We start from the raw sequence: 23,945 nt of genomic DNA, 5'->3' as shown, positions 1-23,945 counted from the left end.
TAATACTAATTGTAATTTTATTGTTGATATTGTAGTTGGAATCTCCTGGTAGAGGGGCAGAGAAGGCCTGACGGCCTTATCTCTACCAGGTTAAATAAATAAATACTACTAATACTACTACTAAGGAGAGAGGATGAAAAATTTCATTTATTTTCCTAATTGATGCACAATTTTCATATTCAGTATGCAGAATTGCTGTAATAGGTCAAATTCCAGATTAGTTTTTGAAAAAAAAAATAGAGTCCAAATTTAAAGGAATAAGGAATTGCCTATATTGACTATATATATGGAAGGTAAGGCAGTACATTAATTGATAGGAGACATAGATCTCATTATTTAGAGTAAGTTTGTAAAATAAAAAAAAATTATAGGACTTGCGGATAGTGAGATAATTACAAGTGTTTCGAAAGCGCTGACGGCAATTGCAAGATGTCTCAACGCCGCATAAGTAGTACCCCACACCCAATGCGGTCAGCGACTTGAAGGGGATGGGTTAAGTTCAACAACCTTTAACCGTGTATCTTGCAGCAGGTGAGGGGAGGACGGCAGCAAACAAATGTACTGATCTTCGGTGCAATACTTCGCGAGCTAATCTGGGGATAAATCTTCGCACAAAAAAGAGCTACGTAAACTCCGGATAGGGACATAACTGTTATTTGTTTAGTTTGTGTAATATTGGGTCGATTTCTGAAACAAGGTCTAGACCACGACCATGGCTTTAAACCGCGTTTGGATTTATAAAACGAGGTCTTTTTCATTTTTCTGAGCCATGGCTCGAAACCATGGCCTGAAGCAGAGACCCGGCTGGGGCAGGTTTAAAACCATGGCTTCATGTATACAAGATGGAGGAAGTAGATCAGCTGGATGATTATCAAATGACAATTTGTCTCTACGGGTATTAAATCTCCGGATTAGAATGATGGGAGACAGGAATAATCCTTTGTAACTATACAACGACGATAATTTCAGGCGAATATTTCGATTTTCGAAGGAATCAACGCAAAATTTAGCAAGAATGCTGAATAATTATCTGCAACGAAATTCAAGAGGCGGCAGATTGACAATTTTTTTTACACCTTCTTCTTGCTTTGAGGGAAGTAAGATATAATATTTTATATTAATTATACCTTTATGCCTATAAGACGATATATCTTAATTCTTAGTCTTTACAATGGTTTTGGAAATTTTATTTAATATTCGAAATTGATGTGAGCCTATAAGAATATGGATCAAACGTGATTTTGTCTTCTTATTTTAAGTTTTATGCTACGGGGACTTTCCACGTAGTGAGTCTAGTATATGTGAAAATATGTATAACTGTACTACATTTTCGTTTCAATTGAAATTTTAATCCAGTCAATATTTAGGTTATTAATTCCTTAGAATCGGATTTTCAGGTAATTAATGTCGGTAGTAGTAGCTATGAACAAATTATAAACTACATCATGAACACTCGATTTGTGCTAATTATTTGGGCTATATCATTCTGGTACCTCTAAAAATCCGTTTCCTATTAAATTCTAAGTAATGCTAGTAATTTAAACGCACATAATAAATCTGTAAATTAGTAAATACAACAATACCTTAGCTGTGAACAAAAGAATGTGACTTACTGCAATTCAATAAAAATATTAATCCCGATGTTCATTTCTTTCTAATATCGACTGTTTACAAGAATAAAAATCGATTCTAAGCTGCGTTGCCACATATAAAATCCAAGAATCTCGGTTTCTTCTCAAGCCGCGTCTCGACTTCGTTTTAGAAATCGCATAAAGATTCAGACCTCGATCTCGGTTTAAAAGCCGAGGTTTGGAACCACGATTTCTTCCGTGTTTTAGAAATCGACCGTTAATGTCAGAAAATGTAAATTAATAACCCGAATGAACAAAATAGCTCGTGTCCGGGCGCGGTTCAACAATGAATGCAGAATTATCAACTTGCAATGCAATACACTAACAATTCAATACTAAGTATGGCGTAATAATTTTAATGTAAGCAAGAAATGCGTAGAGCAATAACAAGAAATAACGTGAAAATCAGGAAATTATGTCCAAATTAGTGAAAACACTTAGGATTGAAGTTTCAGTTACAATTAATGAAAAAATAAAACTGATGTAACTTTGTGAACAACATGTAATTAACATTACAATTTAAGTCACACGGAGTTAGTGTGCACTCGAAGTTGGTTGCTTGACGGTTGTCAGCCCACTTTGAGGTCTGTGGATATACAGGGAAAAATTGGATCGGTGTCGGGTAGAGTTCCCGGGTAGCTCAGTGGTAGAGCGTTGGTACGTTACACCAAAGGTCCCGGGTTCGATGCCCGGCCCCGGAACAATTTTTCCCTCGAAATTATTGAAAATCAGCTTTACAGGGAGTTATACCTGAAATCTTGATTTGCATTACAGCTTGTTGTTTTACGAATCACTAATTCTGGGCGTTAATAATGAATAAAGAGTAATAAACTCTGTAAACCACTCACATCTTACAGATACTGTTCAAAATGTACACCATCAGCGTGCGTGCAGCTTTCACATCTTCTAGTCCAATTATGACGAACTCTGGCCAGTAGTTCTTCACTGTTCAGAATTTCTTCCGCGGCCTGGATCATGCCTAAGTACTCACGATTTGTGAACTCTGGCGTCTCGTAGTTTTGAAATAAACTAAACTCTATCTCTGTACGTCCAATTGCACACTAATGCAATGTAAACATCACAACAGCTGATCAGTTGCGAGTACTAGGCCAACTGTCTGCCGTCCGGACAGCGATGCCAGATTTTTAGACCTTCTGTATGTGACCCAACAATCAATGTTTCCAATGTTTCTTCAATCGATTAATTCGAAATTTGTGAATTTTCTAATTAAAATACTGATGCAACGTAAACATAATAAACGTTCTCTTCATTGTTATACAAGAAATTAAATCTGATTTTAAACAGTATTCGTAAAATTCGCGATCGAAATTTATAACGCTAATAATACTGCATGTATGTATTTATTCACACTGCAATGGGTATATACCCGGTGGCAGTGGTAACTAATTACACTCAATAATGACAATAATAAACTTATTAATTAAAAATACAATTAATAATAATACTAATAATTAATACTAAGAATAATTAATAATAATAATAATAATAATAATAATAATAATAATAATAATAATAATAACAACAACAACAGGGAATATCCTAAATTAAATGAAGCACGATCACTTAAAATAACATTTAAAATAAATGTAATTTGTATCTTAAACCTAAGTTCGAACTAAAACCCACGAGTATGATATGTTCATATCTGCACAAGTACCTTTCAACACTACACTCATTTCGCAGTTAACTCACTCACTGCACTGGAATTACGACACATTTCACTGATTCTATCCTGATTTCACTAACACTTCAAAAACATTTCACTGTTCAAATACTTTGCACTGCCACTATAAATTATAAAGCTTCCCTGACAGGAACACATTTCACTTACACAACACACTTCACTGACACAACACATATTGATTTATTGATATAGTTCACAGGTACAAAACTTAATAATATAACAAAAGATCTATAAACAAATGTAGTTCTACATACTAAATATACAATTTCCTAGACTCATTATTTTATTGTAAATCTCAATAATTTATTGGTTCAAACTTGCACTTACATCTGGTTTTAGTGCATGTTTAAACCAATCGTGATAACCATTAAGACATTAAACCTTATTTTATCTGCTCCTTTTCACAATTTAATTGTAACTATTTAGGTCTTATTTTAATAATAACTTATTATTCCAATTAGGTGATCAGATGTCGACATACTGTAAGTCATGAACCTGAATTAGCTGACTCGATACATTCTATATGTAGGTTGTCTTTATTTCTTACAATATTTCCTTGTCAGCAGAAACGTTTGCGTAACTTCAATGAAGACTACCGCATACCTGCTTAAAAGCAAACTTGACAAGTTGCTTACATAATCAACCTCAATTTAGTTTCATTATTGCACTGACACAACACACTTCACTGACACAACATAATTCTTCACTGATACAACACTTCAATAACAAAATATCATTTACATCCTTTAAATACTGTGTATAATTACCGTCTATTAGTAAAGTCCTTAAGCCTATTTTTAAATATATTTTTGATTGTTGGTAAAGCCTTTAGTAAGTCTGCAGGTAAAGCATTCCAGTCCCTGTCGGCATAAAAGTATTATTTCTTCAAAAACCTCGCAAAAACGAGCAAAATGGTGTTATAATTTCTTGTACGTTATATTTGAAGGAATCACATACTACAATAAAATTAATGTACTACCTTACCTTCCAACCTATATATATATATATTTGGTCCTGCTGACCCTTCACATTTCTGTATTCGGGTCAGCATCCCCCTACTTACACTATTTACAGCTTGAAACACAGACGAACTGTTACTTTAATAGGCCTACCCGCTCTTAACTATATCTTTCATGTCCTTTCACTTTCGCTTATCCCTCCTTCTAAGTTATCACACTTTATTAAACTACGAATTGTAATTCTGTGCTGAATTGTAGCAGTGAGAAATTTCCCGGTTCTCCATGGAAACGAGTGAGGTGTAAGATGTCCATAGCGAAGAAGAAAACAAGAGAACAAAGAAGATGTGAAAACAATATGCGAGATGTAGAACGCAGATAAAGTAGACAACGTGAAAGAATTAGAACAACAAGCGTCAGAAAAAATAATGTACGGTTGTGTTCTGAGTAATGAGCGGCAGTTGTTTCGCTCGTGGCCGTCGGAATTTCAGTCGCGGTTTGGCACATTTTTCTCTTCTTCTCCACGCAGCGCCAATCTTTCCGAAGCCGGCAACAAACACAGCTCCCCACCCCAGACGGCCATTGTATGACTCCCTGAAGAACAATACAGCGGCAACTGACAAATTGGACGTTTCAGCTCACGACGTCAGGTTTCAATTGTTCTCACTAATTATTCCGCTGCACTTTTATAGAATAATGCGGATCGACGGGGAAAAATAGAGCATCGCACTCCGTGCTCTGAGCTGGCCAGCCTCTTTCCAACAGCTACAGGCATTGATAGCACAATGAGAGTAACGCAACACTATTATCTAGGAGACCAGTTGCTCACTGTCCATTCACAGGTCCTCTGTTCGTGTTCCGATGACCTCGGATAGAATTTTGTGAAGTACAAATACGATTTTTGTGTCTACTGCCATGTCACCCACAGGCCTACACTTTTCATTCTTTACTAAGTAAGTTAAATGCAAACAAGACGAAGACCATGGTTATCAGGAGAAAAATAAAGAACTGCTAAGATTTATTTCAAATCATCCGTTCTCAAGTGAGGTTGACCACTGGGATCCGGAATTAACAAACATAAAAGATAAAGGGAAATGAAACGAGCAAAATAATGATTCGATTTATACTTTAAAACAAATAATTACTTGTTAACATATAGATGATAGTGTAGAATTTGAAGAGAGGCCTTCAGAATTTCCATTACAATCTTCTGAACATCAGGATAAATGTTCATCTTCCCTCTTGCTTAAAAAAAAGTCCCTTGTGCAGACGCTTGTATTTCCCTATTTTGACTATGCTGACATTTTACTGACTGACCTCTCCAGCGACAACAAAACCAAACTTCAACGTGCTCATAACTTGTGTGTACGTTTTGTAAGCAATGTTCGTAAATATGATCATATTACCCCATCCCTGGAAGCAATAGGTTGGCTTAAACTAGATAAGAAAAGAAATTTACATTCACTTCTCCTTCTCTTCGAAATCTTGAACTCTTCTATTCCTTCGTACCTGTCGTTTCGCTTCACTTACCTTTCTTCCCACCATAATCTGAACACACGCTCTCGCCATGAAACAATACTAACAATACCATCCCATCGCACCTCCTCATACTCATCCTCTTTCACAATAGCCCTGCCAAGACTCTGGAATTCGTTACCTGCTATAGTGAGGATCACGTAAGTTCAGTTCCCAAACAGCAAATATTTCCGCCTTGTCAGTGTTGCCAACTGTTACCAGATATCACCACATGTAGTAAAATCACGATCCTATGTACTGAATGACTTCTTTACTCACCGTACTTTACCTTAATGTTGGAAGGTTATTCTAAATAGTTTCAATAATAATGAGAAATGTATTGCTATGTTCTATTCTTTTATTCCTTTACATTAGTATTAGTATTAGCATTAATAGGTTACTAGACGTAAATATACAACAAAGTATAGTATATAATATTCAAGAATCAAATCTGTTCCAAGACCAATTAAATTATTGTCACTTCACTTCAAAGATTCCAGCGTACATATACTGTACTTCCTAAAGGTAGATAAATTAATAACCAATTGACTTTTGGTTGGAATTCGAATGAACTTCTGATTATCTTTTGAAATTAGTAAGGAAATGGATAATACAACTATGCTAAAACTGAAATAATAATAAATCAACTTACAAAAATAATTTTGGTCCTTAGAAGCCATAAGTAATTTCACTTCTAGATACCTTTTTAAAGATTTCATTTGTTTGTAAATTGCTTAATAATGCTACACTTACACTTATTATTTCTGCAACTCCACGTCTGTCATTGAAAAAATGTATGATACATAACTGTGAAGTCTCTTTTTGGCTCTTGTGTCCTAAATTTAAATAAGAAAAAGCAAATGATTCAAGAAATGTGACCTGGTGAAAATTAAATACTCAATTAATAAAATAATTACTACCAAAAGAATATTTTATTAATTCTATACAAAAGATGGATTACACAGAACAGATGGCCAGAAATCATAGATTTATACACAACATACAGCATGAAACGATCATCAAAAAATGCTTTTTGTACACAATAACTTCTTTCAAACGAAGTGAAATAGCCAATAAGTTCAATAAATATTATGCTAATAAGTAATAACTATAATTAATAATTATCTACAAGCTGTAAAAGGGAATAAAATAGTATATTGTTGAAATTAGGGGGTATGGTTTATTACGTGTATTTATAATTTTAATTACTTTTTCTACATTTAATTATATTTTAATTTCTATTAGATTAGTTGGTGGTGTGGTTGTTAGTTTTATCTGTGTACGTCAGACTATTAAGGAAAAACTGAAAGAAATATTAAATCTACTATCTACTTTATATAACAATATTTAATCAAGAACTGAATATTACTATTAATTTAATAACATAAGACCCAAAACATCTCCAAGTCCAGACAATACACATGCTGATTTTCTTAAACATGTTGGCAAACAAGCAAACTCACTACTTTTATCTTGTAATCTCATCTAAAATACAATATCTGTCTGGAGAAAATCTATCATAACATCAATTTTGAAAAGCAATTATTCAACTAATATCTTTTCGAGTTATCGACAGATACCACTTACTAGTATGATAGCCAAAATTATGGAAGAGATGATTTCATAGATTGAATTGGTTCCTGGAATCTAGTAACTAACTTTCATTTTATTGGGTTGACATTAGAGAATTGCATTCAACAAATGGACAGATTTTAAATTTTAGTCAAGATATTAAAGATATTTTAAACAGAAAACAAAACAACTTAACAATTTTAATTTATTTTCAAGGATCATATGGCTCTGTAGATATAAATCACTTAAGAAATTGCAAACTTAGGGTGTCCATGATAAAGTGTTACACTGGGTCAGTGACTTGATTATTTGATTCATTGTCACAAATATGTAAATAGAGACAGATTCATCTGGGCTTCCCACATTGTTGTTTTCAGGAATACATTTTCCAATATTAATGTCGATGGTCTAACTAAAGAAATAGATCTTATGATAATCTCATCATTTGCAGATAATATGGTTGTCTAGAACAAAAAATCACAGTCCACAAATATTAATAAACTGAGCCAAAATCCCAACAGACTTTTTGACTCTACTTGGAGAACTCAAACTTGCTCAATTAAGGGAAACTTTACTAATAAAACACAATCCCAAGTTATTTCAAAATGAATAGTATATAAGTTAACTTTAACAGATGATGTTAAGAAATGTGATACTTCTCCAGACATTTTAAAAATCATTAGAAACGATAAATGATCTGGTCAGTGAGTGACTACATACAGTATTTTTTATAGATGGATCCTGTTTACCAAGCCATAGATGTAGTGGTGTTGTAGTACAATACCAGTATATTCCCTTTTACAGGGAATTATATTCAAATACTTGTTTGCCCCATTTTAACCGTGACAACGCTTTTTAGCTTTTTAAACATTCTGGTTATTGTATTGTGTTTGTGTTTAGTGAAAGATTTTAGATAAGGGCGCAAATAGCCATAGTAGCTGACGCGTCCTTTTTAAACGCCACTAACTAACTAACTAACTAACTAACTTCAAACACTGACTAATTTTGATAGTGAAAATTTAGATACACTTTTAAGCTTACAAAATCTCCAGTATCGACTTCATAAATCTGAGAAGGCTGTCATACTATCAGATTCAAAATCAGATGTTCTTGCTGCAGTAATGGACGTAACAGCATGAAATCTCAATATTTTACAGTGTTTTAATATTCTAAGCAAAATGGTCGAATTACATCGACGACTGGTAGTTCCGTGGATCCATGAACTTTATGGAGTGGGAGGTAATGAGGTAGCTGAAAGGTAGCAAAATTACTGTAAGGTTATCTATACCTGCATCTTACCACACTGTTAAAAGAATAACAAGATCAGAACATGACAATGTGGTAACAAAAATCGGAATGATTCTAAAGCAAATGAAAAAATTGCAATAGGCCATCCGGCGTCTGCTCCACGATGGAGGAAAATCCTCAGAAGAAACCAACTAATCAGACCAAATGGGGGATCCAAACTACCCTCGAGTGCAGCTCTGAATTTGCAGGCCAACGAGTCTACCGACTAAGCTACATTGGTGGCTCCACTAAAAATATGAAGTACATGGCACTCAGATTATTAAATTGACAAACCTAAACAATTATTCATCAGTTAAGCTATAAAATATAATACATAGCAAGCAAGTTAATTCAATTTAAAAGTATAAACAATTCAATCAGTTGAAATATACAGAAACTGATAATAAATATCATGCAAATTACTTCACATTACAAGCATAAACAATTCATCACTTGTGGTATACAGCCTACTATTTAATTTACAGCACATACAATTCATCAGTTAAGCTATAGACCTACAGTCTACTATTCAATTTACAGCATATATAATTCATCAATTAAGCGAAACAAAAATATAGTACAATACATAGTAAAAATAATACACCTAATTTAATAACTGAACTTCTATGAAAATCTACAGTGGCAGTACTCATATTATCACAGGCCATGATTGTCTCAAATATTTACAAAGAACTGATATTTCAGAATCTCCCCATGCCATTTCTGAAATCTCAATGAAGATATGGATCATTGTCTTGACTGTTTAACTTTACACAGCTTTCAATCATCTGGTTAAATATTGGAGTGCAAGATAACAAATGACATCAACTGCTGAACACTTGGTATCAATCAACCAACAACTTCATTACATTAAAGGGGAAAAAAAAACTGAAAGTAATTGGCAAGGCTCTGTTGTTTTAGGATTCTTATGTAGATTCAATTTCACCTGAAAGAAAAAAGTAGCATCTATAAGTAGTAGTAGTAGTAGTAGTAGTAGTAGTAGTAGTAGTAGTAAAGATAATAATAATAATAATAATAATAATAATAATAATAATAATAATAATAATAATAATGACTGTAAAGTATGGAAATTAATATTGCAATGTAATATCAAAAGGTGATTTCACACCATCAACTCTTATCATTTAGTACAACTCTTATCATTTAGTACAACAAATCTATTATATTCAGTTGCAATCACCAGTAGCTGTTCTTTCCTCCATTTTGTTGTTGGCTGATTTTTCACAAGTCTGCTATGATATGCAGCACTATCCATGACAATAACGCATTGCCCTAATGTTCTCAGGTCAACAACTGTGTTTGCACCCACTTCTCAACTACAGGGCTATTCATAGCACTATGGTAGTCCTGACTTTTCTTTCAATTGCATGAAAAAATTAAATCAGCACCTGCAATAAAAATTATAACTGGGCATATAATTACGTCACATGAATTCACAGCATTTAAATAAAGAAAATAAAACATAACATAACATGACATGACATGAGATCCTCTTTGGTGAAAGGCTTTCCCACGTTTTTATTTAGTCACCAATTTTTATATTTTTGTACCCTGATTTAAAAAATTACTCTTGCCAAATTTATGTAAAATATAAATCAATATAACTTACCGAGTATAAATCCACCTTTCGTTCCGGCATCTAATCTTCCACCCTCATTTGTTGGTCTATGAATAACACCATTCATGTCACTGGAAACTTCACCTGGTTTATTTCATGAATAAGTGGGTGATCATACTTAAAAAAAACAGAGAGAGAAAAGCAATTCACATTGACACTCTAAGAGACACAAAAATTTTAAAGACAGGAAAACCGTTCAAGAATTTTATAACTAACCTCTAGTTATAATATGAAACTATTAATTGCAAAACATGTTGTTCCCACCTGAATTCATTACTAGTAGCCTATATTAATTGCAATTTCATATTCCACATAAGTGTTAATCTATTTGTTAGTAAAAAATTCAATCACTCAATGTCTCACAATACATTGAAATTTACCATTCATAAAAATCCAAGTCTCATCCAAGAATACTACGGGTTTAGGGTTCTCACGCTCCACATTTCTTATATATTCTCTTAAAAACGAATAACATCACTTTCTCATACATGTGTATAAGGATCCCCTTTGCTCCATAGAAATTTCATCTCTTTCAAAATTTTTTTCACCGATGATAAGGATACTCTAAATAAATATGTTTCATAATCATCATTCATATGTTCCAGAACTTTTGCTGCTGTTAGTACTTCCCTGTAACAGTAAATGAAAATTATGCCATATTTTTATACATAGGCCTATGACTAATATCAGAATTACATTGCATAAATCAACACAATAATTCCTGTAACTTCCCTACCTTTATGTAACTTGTCATAAATAAATCTCGCAATTGCATCTTTCGTAAAATCATCAGCATCAGTCACTGGATGTTTACGTAGTCTATGTTTTCCTGGTGTCACGAGTGGGGTCCCCTTGTGTGAATTTATCACTTTCGTGGCTGTAGTTAAGCCAAGCTGTAATAACAAACAATAACATAATACTTCTAAAAATTGTTATATCATAAAATTCATGCATAATACCAACATTTACAGCTATATGAATAGAAAATGATCAACATGTTAGGTTGGGTCTACGATAGGTTTAAGTAGGCTAATATTTAGGTAATTCTCCAGAAAAGCTACACCAAAGAAGGCATAATTTTATTTTGTTTAATTGATTTCTGTGATATTTACATAGTGATGAACACGTGGTTTTAGTGCACAGCCACAAATACTTTCAGCACAAAAATCCTTTGACACTTACCTGTATATTCTAATGCATTGTTGTAGTCCCTCCCTCAAACTTGTTACTAATTACCAATATAACATGCGAGAGGTCCAGGACGAAGAGAAATGGTTAGTTTCCCAGTAGTGCGTCCTCGTCCTCTCGAGTGTTATATCTTAACAAGTACTTTGGGTGGGGTAGCTTTTCTGAAGAAACACCATATTTAATATTACTTAGACCAGTCATGAATAAATTATTCAGCCAGAGTCAACGCTCCTATGCTTTATAGAGTATGTTATATAGTTATTATATAAAACTGAATTATTTTTAAGCACCATAACAGGCCAACATTCATGTAATATTTGCTGCAATATCAAGTTAATAATTACAATATGACTTGTATTTTCTTCGGCCGATGTGGCATGTAAATTGTGATCTGAACGGTTAATTTAATACCAAAAGAGAAAACTGGAAATTTACTTTCGTGCTGTTTGATTACTTGTTCGTCTAATTTGTAAATGTATTTAAGCTATCACCTACTGCAGTATTACAGTATCTTAAATGTATTTAGTTTGGCAATATGAAAATCACTGACTTGATTAAACATTAGGCCTAACCTAAAAATTTGTTTTGTTTGCCCACAATCATGAAATTATTAGTGCAAACTCCTAAAACTGAATACCACTTTGAAATGTATGCTTAAGAATACTTACTCCTAATAATTGTCCTATTCTGGTTGTAATTGCTGTCTCCGTTAGCATAATTCCTTCTTCATTATCTTCTTTCTTCAACTCATTATACACGTGAACTACAGATTTCTGAAGCGTACTCTGAATGCCACACATTTTCTTCCTTGGAGGAGTCACTGCAACACTATTTCATTTTTTTGACATAGTAATAAAAATCTAAACACGAAAGAAATTCATTAAAATTTGAAATAATATTTCTATCCATTACCCACGTGCATTATCACGCCCAAGTATATTATATTCATTCGTACTTATCTGACTATTCTTGAATTATAACCACAACGCAACACATAACATAACTATTATGTATTAATATTAATACTAATATTAATTAATTATTAATAAGTTCGAATTTCACTATCTTCCAGTAACCGGCTGAGAAATCTAGTACAATTTTAATTTCATGGAACTCCAGTACCGGCAAATATTGTCGATATTTGCCTCAGCTGCCAACATACCGGTTACAAAATCACTACCATTTATAGTATTTGTCCGTATCGAAATTCGAAACGAAGTTGGCAAAAGAAAATTCAACCTTCAAACTAGAAAATCACCATAATCCACTAGCATTTGTAGTAATGGGGAAAAAATGGTTAGGTTTCACCCTTAGGGTATCAAGTTACCTGGTCTTCCCTATAGCATCAGGGACTGTCGAAATGAAATTGAATTCAAACGCAAACTTACTAGGCGCTTGGTCAGTAATTTAGACTCGGTCAGACATGGTTTCTTGTAAATAGTTCTCTTAATCTATCACAAAATATTTCAATATCTGGTAATTTCATTACTATAGAATTTTGTTATTCTAGGTTTAATTTGTAATTCAGTAAATACAAAAATATTCTTTGTTCTTAACTTCTATGATAAAATGTCTAGCTTTCATTAATCAGGTAATCTTGTCGTACTTTAATTTTTATTGTAATTGTAATTGTAAATTTAATATTAATTGTAATTTTATTGTTCATGTTATAGTTGTAATCCCCTGGTAGAGGGGCAGAGAAGGCCTGACGGCCTTATCTATACCAGGTTAAATAAATAAATACTAAAATAAATAAAAGGGAATTAGAAAGGATTTAAGGTTATTACATGTAAATTTTGGTAAACAACCCCTCGCTCCAAATAGTAAGCCTGTAACATCCCAGTTGTAAAGCGAAATGCCATATTTTTCACTGAGGTACGGAAGACAAGGTACATATTTAGCTCGCTTGTCATCATTTATCTGCAGTGCTTGATTCGTGTCTCGTTCAAAGCAAATCGTAGGGTCTAAGACCATCGCTTTCTGGGTTCTTCTATTGATGGCAATTATATCGACTCTTCTATGAGAATCATCTTCAGACACACAATGAATCTCCTCATGTACTTCCCATCCTCTGTTTCTTAGCAGGTTGGCAATTGCTGTACAGGCACGATGGTGTCTGTTGTAGCTCTCCCTTCTTACAGAACCCCAGCACGTGACCAAGTGTTTCAGTCTCGCTGCAGCCGGGATGGCGACAACGGGTAGTACTGAAGGTTCTGCCAGGGAATTCGAATTCTAAATGAAGCAAGTGGACAGCTTCAAATACTTGGGGTGTACTATAAGCAGTAACATGAGCTGCTGCCAGGAAGTCAAAAGGAGGATAGCAATGGCAAAGGAAGCTTTTAATAGAAAAAAGAGCACCTTCGGAAAAAGAAATAAGGAAGAGACTAGTGAAGTGTTTTGCGTGGAGTATAGATTTCCATAGGGCAGAAATGTAGAAATTACGACGAAGTGAAGAGAAACGGCTAGAAACATTTGAAATGTGGATATGGATAAGAATGGAGCGTGTGAAATAGACAGACAGAATAAGAAACGAAGCTGTGCTAGAAAAAGTGGGCTAAGAAAGAATGATGCTGAAACTGATCAGGAAGAGAAAAAGGAATTGGCTGGGTCACTGGCTGAGAAGAAATTGCCTACTGAAGGATGCACTGGGAGGAATGGTGAACGGGAGAAATGTCGAGGCAGAAGAAGATGTCAGATGATAGACGACATTAAGATATATGTATGTTAACGACCACAAATATTTTCAGAAAATGCAGGCTCTAAATTTCTAAAATTTTATAAGGAAATGAACTCACAATTGGAAAAAAATTACAAGATACAACTACAAGACTTATTAGAACTTAAATATCTGATAAAAGTATAAGAAAGGTTACTAATAATATTTTTTAGAATTCACTTTTTACTTTAAATTAAATTTTCCAAAATTTGGAAATTTTCACACATATTTCATAACTCCACAATCATCAGAGATAGAATTCTGAAATTTTGTACACTGATTTAACATGCATTTATGTAAAAGGTAGACTACATTAATGCCCATTTCTTTGAAAATAGAAAAAATAGGTCACACAACATTATGTAAATTTTAATATATTTTATGTAGGACAAATAAAGAATTAATTGTATTAAAATAAGCAACTCTACATGTCTGAGAGTAGTCTACTTTTCACAAATAAGTGTTTATTACATGCAGGAAAAGTATTAAAGATGTCAGACCATAACTATGTCATGGTTACCAAATGACGTAACTGCAGAATTTTTTTTTTCATACTCTGATAAAACTGGTTTGAAAAATAGTATTAGTAACCTTTTTTAAAATACTTTTATAAGATATTTAAGTTATAATAAGTCTTGTTGTGGTACCTTGTAATTTTTGTCCAGTTATGAGTTCGTTTTCTTACAAAATTTTAGAAATTTAGAGCCTGCATTTGCTGATAATATTTGTGGTCGTTCACGCACAGATACCCTTAACATATATGGATCGTATGCGGAGAATAAGGGCGAGGAAAAATAGAAGAAATTTTGAGAATGCTGGATTTGGACTGAAAGACCTGCCTTTGGGTAGAATGGACGGATTAATGATAAAATATTAAATACAAGAGATAAATGAAGGCTTAAGACTGGGGTACACCCTTCCACCTACGCTGTTTAATGTATTGATGGTGTGATATGAAAATGGAAAAGTGAAGAATCCCCAGGGATCAACCTAGGAAATAAGTTGTTAGTACGCAGATAGCAATGCGATCATCCAAAATAATGAAAATTACCCAGAGATAAATTTTTAAACTCCAACAAATAGGCAAAGAATAAAATTTATTTTCGAATTTCTATCGATAAGACTAAAATTATGGCTTTTAAAGGAAATACATTTGTCAGATTGAAAACAGTATTATGAAATCAAATTTTATAATCAGTAACACATTTTAACTATCTCGAGTTCGAAAGAACATAAGGACAGTGTAAAGAAATTACTCATAGGATCCACGAGTATCAAAGAAATACCTATGTGGTTATACAAAAAAAGGAAGAACTCTATACAGGATTGCATGAAAATAAACTTGATTCAGACTTTATAACATTATGGCCCTCCACAAACTCTTATATGCAAATGAAAATAAATAAATAAATAAATAAATAAATAAATAAATAAATAAATAAATAAATAAATAAATAAATAAATAAATAAATAAATAAATAAATAAATAAAGGGTTGGTAGGTAGGTAGGTAGGTAGGTAGATAGATAGACAGATAGATAGATAGATAGATAGATAGATAGATAGATAGATAGATAGATAGATAGATAGATAGATAGATAGATAGATAGATAGATAGATAGATAGATAGATAGATAGATAGATAGATAGATAGATAGATAGATAGATAGATAGATATAAATAAATAAATAAGTAAATAAATAAATAAATAAATATATATGTAAAACTGCAGTTCGAGAAATGAGATTCTTACGAGAAGTTAAAGGTTGGGCAAGGAGGGACAGGATATGAAATGAAGATATTAGAGCAGAATTAAATGGGTAACAGAAACAGGAGCCCAAAAATTAACAGATACAAGGAAAATTGAAGGGGATGTGTAGAAAGAATGTCAGAAAATGGAATTTCATATAAAAGTAGTGTGAGGCCAAAGAAGAGATGAAGGATTTACAAAACTGCATCAGACTATGACTCTAAGGTCTGTAACACACTACAGCGAGAAATATGTAATGCGTTTGTCGAGCTATGGAAAATGCTTTCCTTTAGCACGGATAACGCTCGAAATAAGGCACAGCTGACATTGGTCGACTAGCGATTTTTTTTTTTTAAACATAGCTACTCCACCACCTGTATTTCCCGCTCCCACAGGTAACCTAACCTAATTGTAGCCTATAACATTTTTATTACGTGAATGAAATGGAACAATTAATAGAAAGTCAGATGTTCAAATTTATGTAACTTTATTCCTTTCACCGCGTATCAAACCCAAAGACCTTGTATATTATTATATACAAGGTCATTGATCAAACTGTCTTCCGTATGGCGTAATAAAATTCATGTTTTAATTATCTGTACAGAGATGGCTTCACTGTTCAGCAATTTATGTCTCTCTGTAGTGTGCATACATAAACATCGCTAGCTGTCTCCACACATATTACATAGTTCATAGTTCTCTGTGTAGTGTGTTACGTAAAAAAGTTGTGGATTTTTTTAAATATTATACTTTCAAGTAATTGAAATATATTACACATACATTTTTAGACAGCCATTCCTGAAAATAGATGTTTCAGCGCTAGGCACGCGTGTTAAAATTGATTGTTATACGGTAGCATCCGAAAAATATTTTTGTGCGAGATCTTGCGTATTTGCTTGGTTTCCGCACAAAACCAATCCGCGGAAAGTCTATTCTATTCTATTCATTCTATTCATTTATTTTATTCCATAGATCTTACATGAGCAATGAAGCTTTAAGATGTGGAACATGCCAACATTTTACAATATTACAATTACAATTTTTACAAATTTTTATAGTTTTACAATTTAGTAATTTTCTACAATTTTTACAATGTTGTACAATTTTTTTACATTTTGGCGAGATGTAGTGAGATGAAATGAGGTCCGAGGATCGCCAAAATATTACCCGGCATTTGCACATTCAGTATTCCCAACCTAACACACATAACAATTTCCCTCTTCTTACCGCTTAAGTGACATATTGATTTTACTGCTTTAGGCTTTTAACATATTATTTTTAGAGACGTTCAATATAGTAATAATTATAAATTGGAAACTTACCACTGCAATTTCACCTAAATTGCAATGTTAATTATTGTTTTTAAATATTTGCAAAAATTAAGTAAACTCTACAACTCCACTAAAGTTACTGCATTCGTGATGCAAGTAACATTAAGGAAGCCGTGAAAAAATCAACAAACTTGCCGATGTTATTACTGCAATATGTTATAGAAATAATATTGTTAAAATATTAAAATGAAAAATTAATCATTACATAACCTTACCGTTTGTTTTAAGTTCGCATTTATAGACTGGGGGGTCCACACCTGTGGAGTAACGGTTAGAGCGTCTAGCCGCGAAACCAGGTGGCCCGGGTTCGATTCCCGGTCGGGGCAAGTTACTTGGTTGAGGTTTTTTCCGGGGTTTTCCCTCAACCCAATAAGAGCAAATGCTGGGTAACTTTCGGTGTTGGACCCCGGACTCATTTCACCGGCATTATCACCTTCATCTCATTCAGACGCTAAATAACCTAAGCTGTTGATAAAGCGTCGTAAAATAACCTAATAAAATTAAAAAATATAGACTGGGGGAAAAAAATACAGACGTATATCGCGGCCTGCTGGAGTATAGTAAACACAGAAAACATTTTAAAGCAATAATGTTGAAGATAGATATTTTTGTTTTGCAAATTTGCCGTCATTGAACAGAAACCAAGATGGAGATTTCATTGCAACTAATCAGAAATTCCTCTTTCAGGTATGTAATAAACGATCTTCGCACAAAATAATGTACGATACATGAGCGGTGTGTTTTCTTTCAATTCTCGGAAATTAAAAAAGCTCAAATATGTTTCGCTTTTTCAATCTTTTCCTCGAACATGAAAACTTCAACATACCGCTCTTGTAACGCATATTACTATTAATATGAACTTTCAACTGTTTGCAGAGATTGTCAATTGTTTCCCACCCCAAAGTCACACGATACTAACCGCAACCGATCAATAAGCAGTCGAAACATAGGCAGTCCTACTATAAAAAAATAACAGGCGTAAAGGACGAGTGTCTGTGGAGCCAGGAAATAAAGAATTCGTCACTTTCGTTCTTAATTGAGGTGGGAAGAAGAAAAGAGGTGTAAGTGCACTTATGTTGCTTTCCATAAAATATGATTAAAAGTTACTAGCATTCGTAAATTCCGTAAAGTTTTAATTTTACATTTTAATATGCGATATGATTGAAAGATACGTCCCTTTACCCCTGAAATGTATGCTTTAGTTTACCCTGCATGCACTTAAATCATTTTTTTAGAAATGTCACTCAAACCTCTTTGCTTCTAACCGCCTCAACAGAAAACATTGATACGCATAATTTATCGACAAGGTGAACTTTCTCGTTCTCTGCCGCTAACGCAAATGTGAAAATTTTCTCAAATGTCACTTCTGAATTTCATTCCAAGCAAAAGAATTATTTGGAGAGGCTCAGAGAAAGACATGACAGTCATCTTCCGTACGTCAATACTGCATTCAGTAGATGGGCTGCAGTTACTTAATAACGGGATGGATTGTGATATGGCGGTCCGTGGGATGGGGCGCCGTCGTGAAAAGATTTTCGAACGAATGAATTTCTTTTCTCTTCGTCTCCCAATGACTTCACGGTCCATGTACCTCATTCATATGAACTTCCTTGTAGCGAAATATCATAATGCGACATTTTTAACGGGCCACTTGCACGGATATGGGCTTCGATTTCCTTTATTTAAACGCGGCCTCAATATTCCCATGATCAGCGAACCGATATTTGTCCTTCCTGCCATTCTGTACCTCTCTCAAAATCTACCATTTCAATCTACCAGGGCATTCAATAAGCTTAAGTAATGACAACAGTGCTGTAAATCAGCGCTCCTAGCGGTGAGCATCGGAATCTTTTAGTAGTAGAATACAATGCGTGAGGACAAATATAAATGACACTCGGGAGGAAATTAAACACAGAATAAATATGGGAAATGCCTGTTATTATTCGGTTGAGAAGCTTTTATCATCCAGTCTGCTGTCAAAAAATCTGAAAGTTAGAATTTATAAAACAGTTATATTACCGGTTGTTCTGTATGGTTGTGAAACTTGGACTCTCACTTTGAGATTAAGGGTGTTTGAGAATAAGATGCTTAGGAAAATATTTAGGGCTAAGAGGGATGAAGTTACAGGAGAATGGAGAAAGTTACACAACACAGAACTGCACGCATTGTATTCTTCACCTGACATAATTAGGAACATTAAATCCAGACGTTTGAGATGGGCAGGGCATGTAGCACGTATGGGCGAATCCAGAAATGCATATAGAGTGTTAGTTGGGAGGTCGGAGGGAAAAAGACCTTTGGGGAGGCCGATACGTAGATAGGAAGGTAATATTAAAATGGATTTGAGGGAGGTGGGATATGATGATAGAGAATGGATTAATCTTGCTCAGGATAGGGACCAATGGCGGGCTTATGTGAGGGCGGCAATGAACCTGCGGGTTCCTTAAAAGCCAGTAAGTAAGTAAGTAAGTAAGTAAGTAAGTAAGTAAGTAAGTAAGTAAGTAAGTATGTAAAACAGTTAAGAAATACATGTTATTATAAAATGAGGGGACACCAGGGTTTGAACCGGGGATTTCTCGAACTGGAGTCGAATGTTCTAACAAGTAACTCTACTACCGTTCGATTTTATTGTAGTTAAGTTTCACTATTATAATGAGGAGGAATACAGAAGTGGAGAAGTCGGTACTACTGTCGCTATAGCAACACGAACGAATAGCTGTCTAAAAATTCTGTTCCACAGAGATATTAAAAATGATGTAATTTTGTTTGTAGGTTTGCTACTCTCCGCCTACATACCTTGAGGGCATTTTACGACATTAACTTGGGGTTCAAAAATGATGTAGTAATTCCACATACAATAGTATCAGACCTTTATGCCCTCTATTTGTAAGTTACATATTCATTTCTGAAGTGGGTAAGGTAAGAAGTAATTACTGATGTAAAGTGAAAAGGATCGCCTACCGTGAGCGGAAGTGACGAACTGGAGTTGCGCGGCGTAGCTGTCCACCAGGCGTCGGATCACGTTGATCTGCTCCAGGGTCAGCTGGACGGCGTCTTTGTACTGCGCCTCGCACGGCACGTACGCTGACCAGAACTGCAACGACAGGGTGAGTGCAAAGTAGTTTAACAACAGTGCCTCGTCAACACTATGCCAACAAGCGGATTATTAAATCCCAGATGTTTACAGTCCAAACAAGCAATGTTTTCTAGAGGTACATTTTAAACATTTATAAAATGTCGTTTATGATTTCATGAATTTTTTTTATAAAAACCTCCTGCTTCCTTAAAAGCAGTAATAAGTAAGTAAATAAGTAAGTAAATAAGTAAGTAAGTAAATAAGTAAGTAAGTAAGTAAATAAGTAAGTAAATAAGTAAGTAAATAAGTAAGTATGTAAATAAGTAAGTAAGTAAATAAGTAAGTAAATAAGTAAGTAAATAAGTAAGTAAGTAAGTAAATAAGTAAGTAAGTAAGTAAATAAGTACGTATGTAAATAAGTTAGTAAGTACGTATGTAAGTTAATAAGTAAATAAATAAGTAAATAAGTGAGTAAGTAAGTACGTAAGTTAATAAGTAAATAAATAAGTAAATAAGTGAGTAAGCAAGTAAATAAGTAAGTACGTAAGTAAGTATGTAGATAAGTAAGTAAGTAAATAAGTAAGTACGAAAGTTAATAAGTAAATAAATAAGTAAGTAAATAAGTGAGTAAGTACGTAAGTTAATAAGTAAATAAATAAGTAAATAAGTGAGTATGTAAATAAGTAAGTAAATAAGTAAATAAGTAAGTAAATAAGTAAGTAAATAAGTAAGTAAGTAAATAAAAGAGCATGTAAGTACGTAAGTTAATAAGTAAATAAATAAGTAAGTAAATAAGTAAGTACGTAAGTTAATAAGTAAATAAATAAGTAAGTAAATAAGTGAGTAAGTAAGTAAATAAGTAAGTACGAAAGTAAGTATGTAAATAAGTAAGTAAGTACGTAAGTTAATAAGTAAATAAATAAGTAAGTAAATAAGTCAGTAAGTACGTAAGTTAATAAGTAAATAAATAAGTAAGTAAATAAGTAAGTAAGTAAGTAAATAAGTAAGTACGTAAGTAAGTAAATAAGTAAGTACGTAAGTAAGTAAATAAGTGAGTACGTAAGTAAGTAACATATTAGATATCTATTACAACATGCAAACACATCACACTTTTTGCACACTTTTATTGTACTCGTGCTTCAGTTTCGTACACTTGACTATCAATTTATAGGAGCCGTGGCGAAAATGCGACTCACGAGCACATTGTGGCTCGTAATGATAGCTATGCATTTCTCTTGCATCATAACTCCCCCAACCCCCACCCTCTCACTCACTGGAGTCAAACTCCGTTCCGTTTGTATTTGTCTCTGACCTGCGAGTGGCGTATCGTCGCAATGTCTCTCTCGAAACCATGTACCTCTACAAAAACGAAAGTTTCAAGTAGGATGGGAGGACGCATTTTTTGCTGGCAATATGATGAGAATATTAAATGTATGATTTGTTCACAAGTATTACGAGGAAAACGGTTGTGTAACATAACAGGGCACTATAAGTTACTACATGTTACTGATGAAGCATTAAAAGGTTAGTATTATTATTATTATTATTATTATTATTATTACTATTATTATTATTATTATTATTATTATTATTATTATTATTATTATTTCGATCCTTTTCAGCAGATGTACGAATAATGCGGTTAGATCTTCAATTTAAACTCACAAATTTACAATGTGACGTTAAATGAAAGCTAGATGTAAGGACTTGGCAAATGTTGAACTTTCAAATCATTTCCAAAAAAATTAATATCCGAAGATTCGTTCTTTCGCTTGCTTTGTTGACGCCATGTTCGTTACAACTTATGTTTGTGACACATTATTTTCAACAATTAAAATAGTAAAAACCAAATTTAGATCACGACTGACAGACAAATACCTTCGTGATCAACTACGACTGGCAGTAAGTGACATAATTCCTGATTTTGAAACTCTGTCGCAGAGACATTCTGAAGACAGTTAATTTTAGGTTGTGATAATGCGTCCTATGTTTTATTGTTCATTTCTTTCTTCGTTACACGTACTAAACATTAGTTTGTAGCCTTATACTGTATAAAATTATATTTAAGTGCTTGACGCAAGGAAAATGAAAATCCGTTAATAAGTCAGACAGTTGCTTCACTTCCCCTTCGGGTGTCCGCCTCCCTCCATAGGTGCTATGCACGTTGCAGGTTACACAGTGGCTCGGCGCACGATCACATTTTCGCCACGGCTGATTTATAGCGGTCAATAATTTGTTCGTGTAAGTGTGTATTCTTTAGTTATCACTTCTAAGAATATATGGCGAAGATAACAATGTTGCCAACAGTACATAAATATACCCGGATCATATAATTCAAAATTTCATCCCCCTTTAATGACTGTAAAATACTACGTAGGTTTAGCCGGAAACTGCTGACGTCAATTTATTAGAATAATTTATACTCAATCTGCAACATAATTTTCCCAATACTTTTTACCCGTATCAATAAAATGTCACCTATTGAGAACTGGCGAAAGTATTTCAAAATATGTTGATTAGTTATATCTTTGGTTCCGACTATCTGGAATTAAAAAGTTCGCTTAGATCTACCCGATCGGAAAATTGTAGTCAGATATCTTATACATTTATAAATGTTGTTTATAATTTTATGAACCTTTTTTTAGAAACTCATAGGCCTATTACAGCATTGCGCTTTCTTTAAGCACACTTCGGTATCCATTTCAAGATTCAAACGGGCGTCTATATCAAGGCCATCACAACACATTTTGCGTTATTCAAATATTTTAATGGCGTTTATTGATGTTTGAAAACAATCGTTTGATGGACATGAGAGAGAATAGAAAAAAGTACATTATATAGACAAGGATAGAAAAATCACTCCAAATTTAAATGACTCTATCTAATGTAAACTTGCAGTTTTGTTGATACGTCCTTCTGGCACGATGCCCTCCAGCAGTAATTCTGAAGCTGAATCTGAAAGCTTATTTCGGCATGGAGGAAGGTCTAGTTTGAAGTGTCGAAGGTAGGAAGGTTTTAACATCGCTGTTACGTCGTTTCTCATACGCTGTCTGTCAATTTGACTGACGGGCTGTGTACAGATTTTTCTCAGAAACTTTTCGCTTGTGCTCATGTTTTCGATTTAATTCATACGGAGAATGTGGCGATACGTAAATCTTCACCATAATCCTTAAAAGGAATGTACATTACACAAACGTGTGCAGTAATATTTTATAAATAAGCTTGCTTTATTCTAGTCAAAATAATTCAAATTATGTTCCAGAGAAGGATAATCACTGGAGCACCATGGTACGTAAGAAATGAAACACTTCATTCAGATCTAGACCTAGCCAAAATAGAGACTGTAATTCATTCTTCCTACACACGCTTATTTGCAACATTGTCAACACATTCTAACAACTTAATCAACCAGATTCCTCGGAACCTGCCCCCTGCACGGCCTGATCGTCGCCTCAAGAGGAAAAGGCACACTGATTTGTTGATGCTTTGAGGAACGTTAATGGACGTCACCCTCTCCACAAGTCTCATATTATTGTAACGTTAATTATTTAAGCACAATTGATAGTACTAATGTACAAAA

General features: G+C 33.7%; 1 protein-coding gene across 1 annotated transcript in view; it reads right to left on the bottom strand.

Annotated features, from left to right (window-relative positions):
* LOC138713919 (dipeptidase 1-like) overlaps positions 1–23,945 on the bottom strand; it is a 1,227,883-nt gene that overhangs the window by 235,949 nt on the left and 967,989 nt on the right. The window contains exon 7 of the mRNA XM_069846458.1: positions 20,251–20,383. Coding sequence (XP_069702559.1) covers positions 20,251–20,383 — 133 coding nt within the window. The remainder of the gene's footprint in view (positions 1–20,250; positions 20,384–23,945) is intronic.

This window comes from Periplaneta americana, chromosome 14, assembly GCF_040183065.1.
Source record: "Periplaneta americana isolate PAMFEO1 chromosome 14, P.americana_PAMFEO1_priV1, whole genome shotgun sequence".
NCBI lineage: Eukaryota > Metazoa > Arthropoda > Insecta > Blattodea > Blattidae > Periplaneta > Periplaneta americana.
The sequence above is the reverse complement of the archived record's forward strand: the minus strand, read 5'-3'. Positions and strand labels throughout refer to the sequence as shown.